This window comes from Kalmanozyma brasiliensis (genome assembly GCF_000497045.1).
Source record: "Kalmanozyma brasiliensis GHG001 unplaced genomic scaffold PSEUBRA_SCAF9, whole genome shotgun sequence".
NCBI lineage: Eukaryota > Fungi > Basidiomycota > Ustilaginomycetes > Ustilaginales > Kalmanozyma > Kalmanozyma brasiliensis.
Genome location: NW_015961992.1, coordinates 548,349 through 563,657, shown reverse-complemented (window position 1 = coordinate 563,657; position 15,309 = coordinate 548,349). Strand labels below are relative to the sequence as shown.

The following is a 15,309-nucleotide window of genomic DNA, read 5'->3' as shown; positions in this document are numbered from 1 at the left end:
AGGAGTGGGCATAACTCCGAAGTGAAACGATCGCGTCCGTCGAGTCCTGTCCTTGACACGCAATGCGTCGATATCGAACTGCCTCAGCTCGTCCCACACCTCCCAAAGCCATGCAGCGCAGAGCAGTACTGTCGAAAGTCGAAGACCAGTGAAGCACGAAGTCACTGAGGGCTTCCTTTAGGCGATTAGATGGAAAGGCTTTGGTCTGCCAGAAGCTGTGGTATTACTGTGGGAGCCACAAGCAGGGCAGGACAGGCACAAGGGCCGTCAAAGGGGCTGGAAGATCAACCGGGTCGGACCGCGAAGCGCTGTCCCCCACGTCGAAAGCAAGCGAGCCAGGCAAGGCAAGTGCCCGCGAGGTGCTGACAAGGGCCACGCAACAGCGACAAGGAGGCACAGAACCAGAGAGCGCGCAAAGCCGATTCCTGCGGTCGGCTTGGTCTCGACATGCGGTTCATGCGGTTGGCGGGGGAAGCGATTGGAAATACCGCCGTTGAGCGAGAGGCGAGACCGGCGAAAGTTGCGGCCCACACCGAACCAGAACCGAAGGGGCGAAATCGCAGAGCTCGACAGCAATGCCAAGCATTGCGGAGAATGAATGTCACCTGCTTCCCGCGTGTGTCCTTTCAAGGACCGCGTGCAGAAATTGAGCGAGCCAGAAATTGATGCTCGAACAGTTCCCTCGCAGCGGATATTCTTGAGATCCTTCATTTGCGGACCTTGCAATCAACGTCCCGTAGTGGGGGAGCTTCTCAACAAGGCTGCAACAGCCAGAAGAGCGGTGCGCAATCCAGCAAAGTCGATTCGTTTTAGATGCGACTCGCGAGAGTCGATGCCGCGCTCCGAGGAAAGATGGACACTAGACGTAGCCCTTCCCTTTGGCACCTTTGGCATCATTCTGATCGATGCGCGAAGGGAACAGCTGCGGTCAGCCGGATCCAATCCATATGCGGCTGGCACACATCCGAGCTATCTAGAACGTTGATGTACGCTGGCATTCCCACAGTGTTGGGCTGAGTTGTGACGGATGCTCGACGGCGTCGGATTTATGGCCAATCGAACCGTTGCTGTCACCCATCGGTCAATTAAGTTCCCCGTCCGAGCGTGCATAAAGTGCTAAGACTGGCCGCCCGAATGTCCTCCGCGCACGGCGCTATCCCCCACAAGCTGTCATTGGCCCGCACCGCTGCTCGCCACCGAACCGAACTGATTTGTCAGACCGGATCGTTCCGTCCCATGTAACATGAGTCCTGTCCTGATCCAGGCTGCTCGTGACCGTGAACTCGAACTCAGAGCAGCTTACAGAGGCGTGGTCTCGCAAAAGTCTCTTTGTGACAGCTCTCTTGCGAGAGCTCCCATTCGTCTTGCAGTTGCACGTAGCAGCTTCAGGGTCGTCAGTCAGTTGCAAGGGATACGACTTTCAGGCTTCAACGCTTGAGCAATTGGCCTCCGACTTTTGGCAGAGTGTGCATAGACTCGCCGGTAGAGCCTGTAAAGCTTCATTTGCAGAGACATTGACTCATTCGCATCGTCTGATTGGCTCCCACCGGTCCTTTCCGCAAACGCATGAATTCATTCGGAGGCCATCACTCGTGGCGACGCACCCTCTGAGCTTGAATCGGACCGGTCAAGCAGGCATTCGGAGAGTTCCTCGCCTGCAAGCCACACTGCTTATGCCTATTGTTCCCCCGAAGGGCCCAGATCCAAGGCAGCAACGACGCCGGTTGATCTCTGATGTCTGCGCGAGCAAACAACCCAGCGGAGAGTTCCGTCCTGATTGGTGGCCCTCCATTCGACCTGACCTTCAGTGCAGCAGCTTGGCCGGCGAAATGTGGTCCCTCAAGCGAGTCGCCGACCGCTGGTCAACTAACCTCAGCTGAGTCCCGCCCACGTCGACCCTGCGGAAATCTCCGCGACATACTGTCCCGTGTGAGGGAGCGTGGTGCCTAAATCCGACAGGGTCGAATTTCGACGATGGCGGAAGCGACTGCTGTCAGACATTCGCCTTTGATCCACCGTGGTCACTTTACATCCCATTCACAAGTGGCAGCTTGTTTTGGAGTGTCAACGACTGCGATCAACGGCGATCGCACTCGCACGCTTTCTCCCATGTGAGTGCTGGAGCATGCACAGTCAAGGTGGTGGGGTCGAACGCCGCAGAGAATCGCTTGACATGTGCTATGAAATTCCGGTTAGAAAAAGGGTCTACAAAAAGCGCGCCCACCGCTTCCGACCCGGCCTCGAAGACCTCCTTCTGGTCCATCAAGACGCGTTCGATTCGTCTCAAATCTCGTCAGAAGGATGTTCTCGCCTCTGTGAACGAAACGAGAAAGCAAAAAATATGCGGTGCCCACAGGATTCGAACCTGTGAGGCCAGAGACCATTAGTTAATCAGCGTAGAACACGACCATTGAATGTCAAATTCAAGACTAACCCCTTAACCACTCGGGCAGAGCACCAGTATACTTGGCTGGGGCGGGCCAAGTTGCGTAAATATTCTTTGTTTTGTTGAAGAGGATCAGGGCTGAGGCTCCGCAGTGGGAGTGATTTGCTGGACCCTCCTCTCCCACACAGACCTCACAACGCGGTCCCGCATGGACGAACTTGCAATGCCTCACAAATGAAGTCCATGGTTTCAACAAGTACAACTACATATAGGGATGATGCCGACGGTGTGCCTCGGAGCTGGACGAGCCGTATCCATGAGTCGCTGGCGGCTGCAGCGTGCTGGACCGTTGGCGACCTGGATTGAGTGGCAGGGGAAGCGAGGGGGCAGCTGCACCTCCCGTGTACGGTCGCGTGTTAGCCATTGGCAGGAAAGGGGCCCGAGAGGCCGATGGACCAGCACTTGGTTCCATCGGACGGGTAGACAAGGCATGGAAGTTATCGGCTTGACCGAGCGAGGTGGATCGGCTAGGATCCATCGCCGCGCGGTGAGAAGGCGGCTGATGGGCAAAAGGCTGCGCATCGTCAGGGTAGCGACCGGACCACGGTCGACTCGAAGCTGGCTCGTAGTATCCCTCGTCTTGGAATCGCGAAGATGGAGCTTCGAACACGGTGGCATCGCCGAGCGGCGCAGAGGACGAAGTGGATCGATTGCGCAGGCCATTGACCAGGTTGAGCTCGGCTCGAAGCGCTTCCAGGCTGGCTTGCTTGGCTCCTGGCGACTCTTCACGTTCTCGAACGATCTCTTCGGCCGTCTTGCCGCTGGCCTTGGCAGCCGCTTCGGCCTCCTGCTGCTTGCGCTTGGTGAGCTTGGCATAGAGGAGACCGCACGCATTGCACAGCGTTCGCGGTCCCATGGGGCCTTTCCTCCACTCTGGCGTCTCTTTCGCTTGACACCCGAGACACTCCTGATGATGCTCGTTCTTTCGCTTTCGGACCCTCTTCATGCCTTTGCCGGCGAGGCGTCTGCGATCCAACAGGTCCATCTGCTGCTGATGTTGGCCTTCTGCGGGGTACGTGGGAAGCATGCCTGCATGCCCATAGGGGTACTGCATTGCCTGACCATAAGGAAGCCTCGATTCTGCGTCAATACGAGGCGCATCTGCCCCATCGCGCTCCGGTGCACCGCTGTGTTGACGTTGCGACAAGGACCGCGGATACTCGAGAGAGATCGCTCTCGATGGAGCGCGAAATGATGGCCCGGCATGCTCGGAAGGTGCCGAGGAGATGTCCTGCGCGCCCCCGCTAAGACGTCTTTGGGATTGCGGATGCTCGATTGCCTCTGCGTCGTGTGCATAGTCGAGATCCGCACGGCGCCGGTCGTCCCAATGTTGGTGCTGTCGGGACGGCTTGGGATGCCAGGGCGCGTGATCAGTCTGTCCCGAAGGAAGGGGTGGCGCGATGAAACTGCTGTCTCGGTCCGCAATGCCTCGAGTTGATCCTGAATGAGATGAGGCTGTGCGGGGAGGCTGGTAGGTGAAAAGCCCGAGATGCTGTGCAACCGACTCGGCGCGGCTCTGAGAGAAGAACGACAAGGTATCCAGCTCGTCAAGAAGCTTATCGTTGAGCATCTCAGCAGCGCGAGGGCTATGGAAGATGGACGGCGATGCAGGGTCACCGACCGCGAGTCCGAGGCGACGATTGATGTCTTGAACGTACAAGAGTCCTTCGAGGAGCTGATCAAGTTCAGCGGCAACGGAGAGAGACGGTCCTCGTGCGAGGGACTGTGGGTGAGGCCGGTGCGGTGACGAGTAGGCACGAGGTCGATTCGACTCGACGACGGATCGCGCTGGAGCTTTGGGAAAGGTGGGTGTTCTCGAGGGGCCTGGCACGTCATGACGAGAAGACGAGGGCGTAGAGATGGATGGCAAGCCAGTATAGGGAGCGTGAGAAGACGAGTTCTCCGCCGAGACTCGTTGCGGGTCTCTCGTTGGATGAGGATGAAGATCTGTAAAAGGACGACGGTCATGATGTCCAAAACGCTCATCTCTGTTGTCGAGCTCGGCTATAGCGAGGCCACGAGGATCGGCTGGTCGATTTTGCGCAGCTGCGTTGGGCTCTTGAAAGGTTTGATGGTCGCGCCTGCGTTCGAGATCGATGGAAGATGTGAGTGACGAGAGGGGAGGGAGGGTCACCCTCTCTTGCCCTGCACGACGATCCATGGCTGAGATAGCGTCCGAGCGGCACGGGCGGGGATGCGGGTGGATCTCTCTACTTGCAGGGGATGCTTGCCATCTGAAGCGATGAATCGAACGGCTGTGCGATGCTGGAAGTTTGTCGAATTTGGGATAGAGGCGACACGAGCCTTGCGAACAAGCGCAGTGCGAGATAGCCTTGGTCAATGGCTGTTCCGGTGTGCCGCTTCAAGTGAGTTCTCTGCAAGAAGAAAGCAACGAGCTCGCAGATGGCTGTTGGCTGTGGGTGTCAGACCGAGTGCAGCCAAAGGCAGCTGTGAGGCGCCGAGGTAGGTATGCGCGGAATGTCCGTCTCGATGATCATGTGCTTGCACGAGTGAGCCACACGGCGAGATACGTAACAGGTTCAAGGGCTTGAGTCAGCTTGCGCGCCAGTTGCATCCATTGAAGTCCGATGACTCTGTATCAGGAGTTCGGGCAGTCCGAGCTTCCAGTAGCTGGGTGCCACTGTGTCGTGGAATATAGTGGAATGGCGAGGCGCTCGCCATGCACAGCTGAGCGTTGGTGTGCGGAGACGGTCGGAGTGTCACAAGGTCGTTGCTATCGTGTGTCAGCAAAGACCGGAAGCAGTACCGAAGAGCTGAGCCACTTTGTCGGCTGCACTGGAGGAACACGGAAACTGCCGATAGCGAGCGGCGTTGGCGAGCTGTGTCGATGGCCGGTAGAGTCGTCCTTGCAACGAGAACGAGGTGGTACGGCGCAAATGAAGAATCTCTTGACTGTGCAGCGAGCTGGAGCGGCGAGTAGTGGTGTGTCGATACGGAACGGGTCAAAATGGATGCTGAACGAAGTAAGGACCGAAGATGTCGGAGGCAAGATCTCGATGCTGATGAGAGAAAGCAGCCGGTGGGGTTAAGGTGAGAGAAGGCGGGACAGAGAGGATGAGGAGGATGTGTTGCGGACGAAAGGTAGAGAACAGAGTCGAGAAAGGAAGGCAAGGATCATCCAGGTCGATGATGGAACAAGTGCAATCTCGATAGGTGCAAAGGAGCAACTTCGGTAAGTCTGCGGTTCCTGCTGCAAGGGCACAACAACACATCAACGCGGGCCAGCCGGATCTGCCCCCTGTGAAGCAAGCGGCAGGCAGCAAGCACTCTGCTGCTGCTACGGCAAGGCGGAAGGATGGGCGTCGTCGGTTGTCAGCAGGCAGGCGGAGACCCTGGATGATGGAGATTGCTGGCGGAGAGGGGAGCAAAAGACAATTGCCTCTGAAAGTGGCTCTACTCGTCGAGCAAGCGATGCTCGACCTTCTCGCCTCTGCCCATGCATTCAAGCGAACCGAAGCGGTTTGTGCGCACAGATGCAGGGCACAAGCAGCGGCACGAGGAACCGGGTCGGTGTCCACATGCTAAATAACGCACGCACGCAGACGCACAGGGCCTTGTGCCTTTTTGTTCGATTGCTTCAAGCGAACGAGATTAAACTTGGGTCGGAATCAGCGCTGGGAAATGTTTGTTGTTGACAAGCCTGCTCCAACGGGACGAGTGAACAATCAGACCGGAGCAAAGCTAAACACAACAATTGCACACAGACGGCAGACTTCATTCACAAAGCTTCGGGGACTCAAACAAAACCCTCGAGCTAATTTTCTTAATGAGTAAATCAATAAATAAATTTGCATTTTTTTATCCTCTGATGAAAACCCATCGAATTTTAAATTGGGCCAACATCAATGAAAAACAGCATCAACATCATCAAGGCCGAGGTCGCATTGTGACAAGCACACTCAGACACAAGATAGAATCAGAGTGGAGTGGGGGATGAATGATCAGCAGGACAGACTCGATCTCAATCTCACTGACGCACCAGCAGTATGCACTTCCAATCTCGGTTCGCGCGACTTAGGACTGGTCGTGGGGACAATGGCGGACGACAGCCAACTTGGCCAAATGCATGTGCAAGTGCTAAAATCGCCACAATAATTGCAGTTGACTCGAGTGCAAGCATCGCCTGGGTTGCGTGTAATAAGAAGCTGCTGCTTCCCATGCAGCTTTCAGCCTGCATCCATGCGTGCTTGATCCGCTGCGGGAGCCGATCAGGGGGCCGAGAAGAAGGATCTGATGCCAAATGAATCCAAGCTCGAGCTCAAGCGAACCCCACCGGTATTGTCACCCATTCTTATGCAGAGCAGACGACGAGATCGTGGGAGCCAAAACAGCAGGTTCATGAGCTGCTATCAACATTTACCACAACATGCTTGCTTGGTCGCTCGGACCTCGATCGGGGCAAAGCAACTCTGTGTTTGCTTCTCTCGCATCTTGTTTTGCGGGACACTCGTCCCGGCACAACAGGGTCGATCGCTTTTCTCGGGTGGGAACAATAGAATGCAACACCCAGCGCCGACCCGGTCCAACCTCGTTGCGATTCCAGCTCCGGCGCTTCGTTCCTCTCCCTCTTTTCCACTTCCGACGACAATCACGCGCCGAGCCATTGTTTGGACGCAGGGTTACAGGGCCCTGGTCGGCTGCTATCGGAGTTTCGGCCTCCAGCTTTGATGATCGCAAGCAGGCGTCATGTAAGCTGAGCATGGCCTCGGTCCCGCTTGTCTCAGTGCTAAGCAACAGATCGGACATATCGCCGCTTCACGTTGTCCTTCTCATTACACGAATGCCTGTTTGCATGAAGTTTGTTGCCCTTTGCAATTCCCACGCTTTCGAACTCTGCCCACCTGCACGACGAAATTGATCGACCGAAGCCGTGCCGGAGTCTAGACGAATGTCTGCTGTTGCTTAGAAAGACGGATGAGGTATGGCGGCACCAGATACCTGCATCAAGGAGGATCGGTTCCGGCACGTTGATAGTGCGCCCCTTCTTGAGCCTCGTCATGCTTCTCGCCTAGGCAGCTGGGCGTGTCGGGTGGTGGGTCGCATTCGCTGCCGTGCCATCGCCGCGTAACGTAGCTTAAGCGAGCCATCTCGGCGTACAGTAGTGCATGTGCTACTGCAGAGATTGAAAAATCGAAAGACGCCGCACCTATGCAGATCCATAAGCGAGGTCCGACCCGCTTAGTCTGCACTGCCCTGTCGCCACTGTGATGGCACCACCCAAGGCATTGTTGGACTTGCTCGCTTATCCCTTGCCGAGCTCGCAAGATTGCGGAGAGCAGATTGGATTTCATTCCTTCATGGAAGGTGTCGGGCGGCGTCGCCGCCTTTCCAGGGATTGACGTCTCTGATCCGTGGTAACAGCTGGCTCATCGAAGACGCCTCTTTGTTCATGCTTGATTGCTCGGCATGCTTTCTCGGTTCCTGTTCCCGATCTATATCTTGGTCTGCTCCGAGACATCAACGTCATGCTGTGCATCGTCGGCCAGCTCTGGGATCCTCCATGATGCTGATTTTGGCGACGTGCGTCTTGAATTGCAGACAGACTCTAAGCTGTGAGTGATGACACTCCTTCTGAGACTTCCGATCTTGCGCTGCGGCTCGGATGCCTCGCGAGAGCAAACTCGGCTCGCAGCTGATGCAGTCTAAGTTAGCCTGAGGCTCGTGATCAGGCATTGTCAGCGCCAACGTAGTTTCGAGTTTCGAATGCAGAGCTCTTTGACGCCTAGACTCTCGACTGAGTCGCACCCATGTCATTTTCCGAGCATCCTTGTTGATGCGGCCAGCCCGGGCATCATCAAGCGGCTCCCACACTAGCCATTCGGTGTCCGCTCCATCACGCATCATCCGGTCCGCTCAATTCACCGAGACGGACCGCCCATTGTCTCGTCGTGGCCCTATTGGCTGCGTCGTAGGAATAGCGTCGCCGCCAATCGCTGTGGATGTTCATCTTGCATCGCCGAGAGAGCCGAGGTGCATTGCCAAGATCACATGTCAACAAGGCGTGTTCGACTCTCACTGCAAAGGTCTGCAAGCAATTGCACAGATTCCAGGTTTTGTGTCCCGTTGTTCTCACGATCTGCAACAACGAAGATCAAGACTGCCCCGAGCTTCCGGGCAGAGTTTGCATGCGTGAACCCAGTCCCACGCGCGCCTGTTTCACATCTGCGAAGCTGCAGCGGGTGCTGTGCAAAGTGCCGGAAAAATGGAAGGCGTGCAGTCCCGTCCCAATCGAGCTACAGTAGTGTGCAGTCGTCACCACTCCTGATTGTCAACACGATGACTCGGACTCGACTGTGATACAGCCGGGAGCGTGCTAGCATGCCAAACCTCTGGAACACGGCGAACCTCGATTTTTTTTATTAATCAAAAACATGATGAAGAAAAATCATCTTTTTCTCGATTTGGATCTCTCCGCCCCTTTTTCTTGTTATGGCCTTCGGATCCATAAGCGAGGGTCCGAGGAAGGCGCTTGAACGCCGCTCTCTGCGCCTGCTAAATGCTCGAGCAAAGAGGCGTCGAGATGCAGGGACTCGATCTCGCTTGTAATAATTCCACTGGCGATACGTGATGGCGGTGGGGCGCCCTAAACAACACAGCCACGTTGAGACGACTTCGCTTCGCGGATGACATGCTCGCAACGTCGTCAATGCGTCGTCTTGGACCAAACGCTCCAGGCAGTGGGGGATAGTTTTCGTTGTTGTTATGGCGGGATGGCATCGCCGTGGCATGGGCTCAATTCCGCGGATCAAGCCCCGGATATCAAGGGTATCGGCCGCCAGTTGAGCTAATCTTGCCAACGGTCTCGGCCTAGGCACGGCGATCATATTAGGCCTTGCTGGCAGGGCAGATCTACTTCGTTCCAGAACGTGGCTCTGTGAGACCAGCCATGTGATGATGCGCCTCCTTCTGCCCTGCCCGGTGGAGTGGTCGCCGATTCGGGTCGTGGCCGGTGGCGACCTCGTTCGGGGGAAAGAAGGAAAAATGGGAAAAATAAAAGAAAGAAAAAGAGAAGGTAGAAAAAAAAAAGAAAAGAAAAAAAGGAAAAAAGGAGGAAATTGGTACACGATCAAGAGCCGACGTTGCTCTGTCACTGACTCATCATCGTCATGGCGACTTGATACCCTCTGCCAATGCAGTGGCTGTCACTTCAGGGGACAACATCGTGGTCTCGAAGCTTTGCGGTCGAAAGCAAGGATCGCAATTGCTATCAGTAGCGTGCGATCCCATCCCGATTCTCAAGCACCTTCTAGCGGCGAGCTCGCGACCAACAGTAGTAATGCGCATGGAGCGGTCAAAGCCTGTTGAAAGGTCATGTCGAAACGCTTTTACCCAAGCGAGAGCGCGTTACGACGATGCCTCCCATCCGAGGGACGCTCGCTACCGAAGCGCAGACGGGAACGCCGAGGGCGCATCGTGTTGCTCCCGATCTGGCTGATTTCGAGCTACGCGGTGTCTAAGCGAGCGGGGGTCGAACCCAGTCAGGCGAAGCGAGTTTCTATTGTTCCTGTGTGCCTTTTTGAAGATCTCAAGCGATTGCATTCGTCTATCCATCGCTTTGTCATCTGCATCCTACTCGCAGCTTGCGCGCGGTCCACCTCGAGATGGCGTGACAGCAAGATCTGGTGCCAGATCTTGTCCGCGTCGCATCGCATCGCTTCCCTAAAGGTACGGCGACTTGCAGCAAAGCGGCGTGGTCGGCAACAGCAAGATAGCAGGCTTGGCAGTACCGCGACCCCGTCCTGGCGAGCTCGCGACTCGCTTTCAAAAGCTGACCATTGCCGACTGCCGACACCCGTCTTGTCGGCCCTCGTTGATCCGTCTACCTTGTCTCGTGATAAGGAACGTGGGTCAAGTCTCAATCCTTAGCGCTTGTGCTCGGTCGAGCAAGCAACACTGGGGCGGAAGAGTGTTTCATGGGGTCGAAGCTCTCTCCAAGGGGGCTGGGGTCTGCGTCGATGCTGCCTCTGACGGCGGAATTTCTCATCTTTGTTAGACCGCTCCCTATTGCCGTCGATCTTTTTTTGCAGCCTCCTCCACATCTTCCAAAAGTCACAAAGCTGAGTCGCGGCATGGTGTTGTTCTCGCCATCAACCCTCGAACCAGCATCACGTTGAAGTGCTCAGCACGCTACTTGGAGCTGTCTAGCCGCTCTCTCCGTAGTCAGGCCAACGATGTCTTCCAGCGGCTGACGCGGACGCTATCGTGATCGACAACAATGGTCCATCTGCGCCTCAACGACCCAGACACCTCGCGCAACAAGCACATCAACTACATCACCTCTCTTCCCCAGTACTCTGATCGGGATGCGGCGCATCATCGCCTCCAACAGCTCGCGGCGCAAGTGCAGCCCGTCATGAAGAAGCACGGCTTCGCCATCAACTCGCTGGAAGAGTTTGAGTGGAACCGCGAGTTCGCCGGTCGCAACTGGAACAATGGCGAGACGGTCGAGCTGGTGCTTCGACGCCAGGACGGGAGCTTTGCCCCTCTCCAGTGGGTGCTCATGGTGTTCTGCCATGAGCTGGCGCATATCAAGTATATGAACCACATACCCTCGCAGCACGGAAAGCTAGACAAAGAGTTGAGGGCCGAGTGCAGGGAGTTGCAGGGGAGAGGGTATTACGGAGATGGATTCTGGTCGGCGGGTCAGCGCCTGGAGGATAACGCCTTCGTGGCCGGGAGCGGCATGCAGAGTCTGCAAGGGCTACCCGAGTATTCGTGCGGAGGCGCATTCCAGAGCAAGCCGAGCAAGGGCAGGGCGAGGAAACGCCGTCGCACTGCCGCCACTGGGTCGCGCAAGAGGGGCTTCAAAGGACCCAGTCTGCATACGGGAGCTCAGACGGCACCCAACACCAAAGGCGGGAGACGAGTGCAGACACTGCTGCCCGGTCAAGGCTCCCGCGTCGACGGCAACAACCACATTCCGACGGCGTCCGCGTCCAGCTCGGCGTACAAGGCGGATGCAAACTCGACCTTCCGCAAACGTACGCAGACGGCATCAGCTCGCGAGCTCAGAGCGCAGGCTGCCATGCAGCGCTTCGCCGCTCTCAAGACTGAGGCAGTCGAGAACAAGCCGGCTTCAGAAGGCGATACGTTCTGGCCCGAGGAGTCGAAGGAAGTCAAGCTCGGCTCGAGCGGGTCTTCGCCGTCCGGCAGCGGTAAAGAGACAGTCAAGGAGGAAGACGTGACCGAGTCTGAGACCGAGACAGAAGACGAGGAGGACCGCAAGGAAGGCGGCCTGGTCATCCGTCTGGACGACTCGTCTGCGGATGAAGCAGACGGACTCGCCTCAACAACGTCGAGCACTGCGGCCAACGGCACGCTGCGGATCAAGGAAGAGCCCGACCACTCGACAATCGCCAGCTCCGAATCGCAACAACAGCGCCTCGAACGGTCGCGGCTCTACCGCCAACACGAGCTGAAGCAAGGTGGAAGCATTCGCTCGACCAACGACGACTGGCAGGACTTTTGCTCGATCGCTTCACTCCCCAGTGTCAGCTCTACAGCCACGAACGGCCCTGCACCTTCGACAAGAAAGAAGCCGCTGCGCAATACAAAAGCTGAGGCAATCGAGCTTCTTTCATCAGACGACGAAGCGATACTGGCCTCGTCTCGACAGGCGGCGCAAGCGAAACCAGCCCCAAAACCACCATCTCCCGATCGGGACTGGTCCTGTCAGGTGTGCACGCTTCTCAACTCGCCCCTGGCCGTGCGATGCGATGCTTGCGCCACAACGCGCGGGTCTTTCTTAGTAGGACAATGATGCGTCGCACAATACCATTGCAATGTAGGACAATGACGACGGACCAGATGATTCTGATTGCGAAGAGCTGGCCGCCATCATTCGTTGAAGCGATCCATGAGCTGGTTCGCCGTCGCCTGATTGGGCAGCCTTGCCACGTAGGCGGTGAACGCATTGCGATCCGCCTTATCCTGGATCTTGGGCACGAAGCGCATCGACTCCTGCACGTGATTGTGCTCCACCAGCTTGACGACAAACGGCGTGTATCCGATCGGTGACCTTTTGGACTGGGCGAAGCTCCAAAGTCCATCCCAATCCTTGCTCTGCACCAGCGTGTCCAGCTTGATGTTCCAATACCTTTTATCTGGGACTTTAAAGTCAGACCGGAGCTTTTCGGCCTTCTTGGCCATGTTGCGGAACAGGAGCTGGCGAATGGTCTCGTTCAACGACAAACCGGTGAAGGTGCTTCTCCCACCATCCTCTTTCTGAACGGCCCACTGGAAGGCAAGTAGGCGAATCTGCTCGTCGACCAGCTTGGCCTCGAGCACGCGCTCCTTGTCGTCGCCGAAAAACTTCATCGCCGTCTTGAGCTTGAAGATCTGTTCGGGCAGTTCGGTCTCTTCGACGTTCTGCATCGAGTTGGCCTCTTGCAGCGCTAGGATGGCCGAATCCGTCCGCCGGTCGTCCTGGTAGTAGAAGTCTTTAAGCAGATCGCGATCGACTTCTTTCGCATACGCCTCGAGGAGGTTGGATGCCAATGACAAATACTGCCGCGAAATGCGACCGTTGCTGCTGACGGTCGCGTCCGAGACGGGCGCTTGGATGATGCGGAAGAAGTCGCCGCGCGAGAGCTGGTTCTTGAGCCGCAGTAGGACGTGGTAGATGAGATCCGTATCGCCTGACTCGATCGCTTTGACCAGCGCGAGCTTGTCTTCCCGCATGTTGAGCAGCAGGGGGACTTGGTCGATGGCGCGAGCCTCGTGGTCCAGCAGCCGCGTGGCGAGGTTGCCTCGGCCTGCTTTCCATGCTGTCCATGCGACCTCGGCGAAGCTGACTGACGCACCGCGATCGCTCAATATTAATGCGTTGCTTTTGGTGGACGGATCCGCGTCGCCACCGTTGAGAGCGCCAATCGCATCTTCGTCAGCACCGTCCAGCTCGCCAGTGCGCTCATTGAGCGTTGTCGCAATGCGAAACTTGTGCACGATATCCGCACAGAGCCGCTCTTCTGCTGCCGAGATGGCAGAGCCTGACCCGCCTAGCGCCGGTTTGGTTCGGGCGATCTTGGCCCTCGCCCAGTGCTTGAGAATGGGGTCAGGCCTGATATGGAGGAAACGAGCAATCTTGAGCGACAGAAAGTGGTGGTTCTGTGCCGTCAGTCGTGACAGTAGCGCTGTTGGACCTGCTGCGACGTACTGCTCGTACGAGATGGGGATGCCGATTTGGTAGTTGCGAGCGGCATTCAGGACACGCAGCGTCCTTGCCATCTCAACGAAGGAAGTGGGGTCGTAGAGCTCGATGAAGCTCTTACCGAAGGAGGCGGCTTTGAGGAGGCGCTTCTGCCATGTCAGGTCCCACTCATAGGCGGCTGCTCGGAGACAGCAGTCCACGGCATCGGGAAGGCTGCTACGGATGGCACGTATCCCTTCGTCTGCGCGACTGCTCTTTGCGCTGAATTGCTCGGCCGCCTCGAAGAGGAGAGCGGCAGGGTCATTGGAACCCGGGCGGAAGACGCGGCTGGACACATCCGAGACCTTTTGGAGAAATTCATGTCGGTCGGAAGCAATGATGCGGACGCCGTCCACTTCGCCGACGAGATGGGTGGGCCCAGAATACGGATAGCGGATGTTGTCTCCGAAGGGTCCGACCATGACCACTTCGTCGTTGAAAGAGAGCGCAATGGTGTTGTTGCCGCACCACTGCACCTCGCGAACACCACTGCCGCCAATCCCGCCTTTGCTGGATCCTGCCGACGCGGGATCTGTGCTACCAGCTCGAAACGCATCATCAATGGGAGTGGCATCTTCATATGCCTCGCTGGCGCGAATGTCGAACTCGCTGAGACTGCGTGAAAAGTCGGAGCTGACGACCCAGAGAATGAGATCGGCGGTCAAGAGGGCGAGAAGCTTGCCGTTGGGCGAGGGGCGTACGGCATGGAAAGGGCCACGAGATAGACGCATGTCCTGACAGGCGGTATCGATGGAGGATGGACCCGCAGCTGAGCGTGTCAGCGAGAGCAGAGTTGGGCCTTGGGCGATGAGCACTGTTGTAAGGCCGGAGTGTGAGACGTTTGGTGGTACGACAGCCCAGGATGGAGGAAGGGAGGATGAGCTGGCCGCGGACGATGTTGACTGGTCGTAGGGCGGAAGCAGCTCCGGAGCAGGCGCCCGAACAGCATCGTCATCAAAAGAAGGCAAGGCAAAGCCATAGTCGCCTCCACCGCTGAGACTGATGGCGCCAGCATACTCGCCCGCATCTGCATCGACGTCGAGAGCAGGAAAGCGCCACTCTACGAATCGTCTTGCTCCGACAAATGCAACGAGACCGCCTGCCCAGATGCGAGCATCCAAAATGCCCGTCTCTGTCGCCTCTGTGCCAAGCGAGTGCTGTGTGTAGTAGGAATTCGAGGTCGCTTCGATGGGGAGTGGGCGATTGCGTGAAGAAGATGTGCTAGATGCAGGATCACCTGATACAGGACATGGTGACAGAAGGGTATAGAGTCGTACGTTGCCCTCTTCTAGCACGACCACGAGCTGTTCGAGTGCGTTAAAATCGAGTGCGATGATACGGAGAGAAGGGTCCCAGGGAATGCTTTCGATAAGCTGACCTGCTGCCGTGTAGACGAGGATCTTTGGCTTGAGCAGCGAGGCCTTTCCGAGCGATACCAGACGCGTTGGATCACGAATCAAGGCAATGAGACCGCCGTTGCTGGATGCTGCGACGACGTAGTCGGCGAGGTTGTCGATGCCCCAGTTGAGCGCGTAGAGCTCGGTGCGTCGATAGAAGATGTCTTGCAGACTGGTCCACTCGGTGGTCGGGTGACTGGCCTGCACCATGGCGGATGCGACAAATCGTGCGCAGGCCTTGAAGGCTCGGACGCGCT

At 57.0% G+C, this 15,309-nt stretch overlaps 3 protein-coding genes and 1 non-coding gene across 4 annotated transcripts; 1 reads left to right on the top strand and 3 right to left on the bottom strand.

The window, feature by feature from the left end:
* Positions 1 to 2,344: 2,344 nt before the first annotated feature.
* On the bottom strand, positions 2,345 to 2,459 carry PSEUBRA_006542. The gene is made up of 2 exons: positions 2,423 to 2,459; positions 2,345 to 2,389 (listed from the first exon to the last, which is right to left on the bottom strand). It is a non-coding gene; the product is annotated as a tRNA-Ser (tRNA).
* Positions 2,460 to 2,648: 189 nt separating this feature from the next.
* Positions 2,649 to 4,607, bottom strand: PSEUBRA_006416 (Zinc finger, GATA-type; the record flags this gene model as incomplete). Its single annotated transcript, XM_016439705.2, has 1 exon — positions 2,649 to 4,607. The coding sequence occupies one exon, from the start codon at positions 4,605 to 4,607 to the stop codon at positions 2,649 to 2,651; it is 1,959 nt and encodes a 652-aa protein (XP_016289645.2).
* A 6,075-nt stretch (positions 4,608 to 10,682) lies between these two features.
* Positions 10,683 to 12,227, top strand: PSEUBRA_006415 (uncharacterized protein; the record flags this gene model as incomplete). Its single annotated transcript, XM_016439727.1, has 1 exon — positions 10,683 to 12,227. The coding sequence occupies one exon, from the start codon at positions 10,683 to 10,685 to the stop codon at positions 12,225 to 12,227; it is 1,545 nt and encodes a 514-aa protein (XP_016289644.1).
* Positions 12,228 to 12,304: 77 nt separating this feature from the next.
* Positions 12,305 to 15,262, bottom strand: PSEUBRA_006414 (Vps16, C-terminal; the record flags this gene model as incomplete). Its single annotated transcript, XM_059465777.1, has 1 exon — positions 12,305 to 15,262. The coding sequence occupies one exon, from the start codon at positions 15,260 to 15,262 to the stop codon at positions 12,305 to 12,307; it is 2,958 nt and encodes a 985-aa protein (XP_059320303.1).
* Between the last annotated feature and the right edge of the window lie 47 nt (positions 15,263 to 15,309).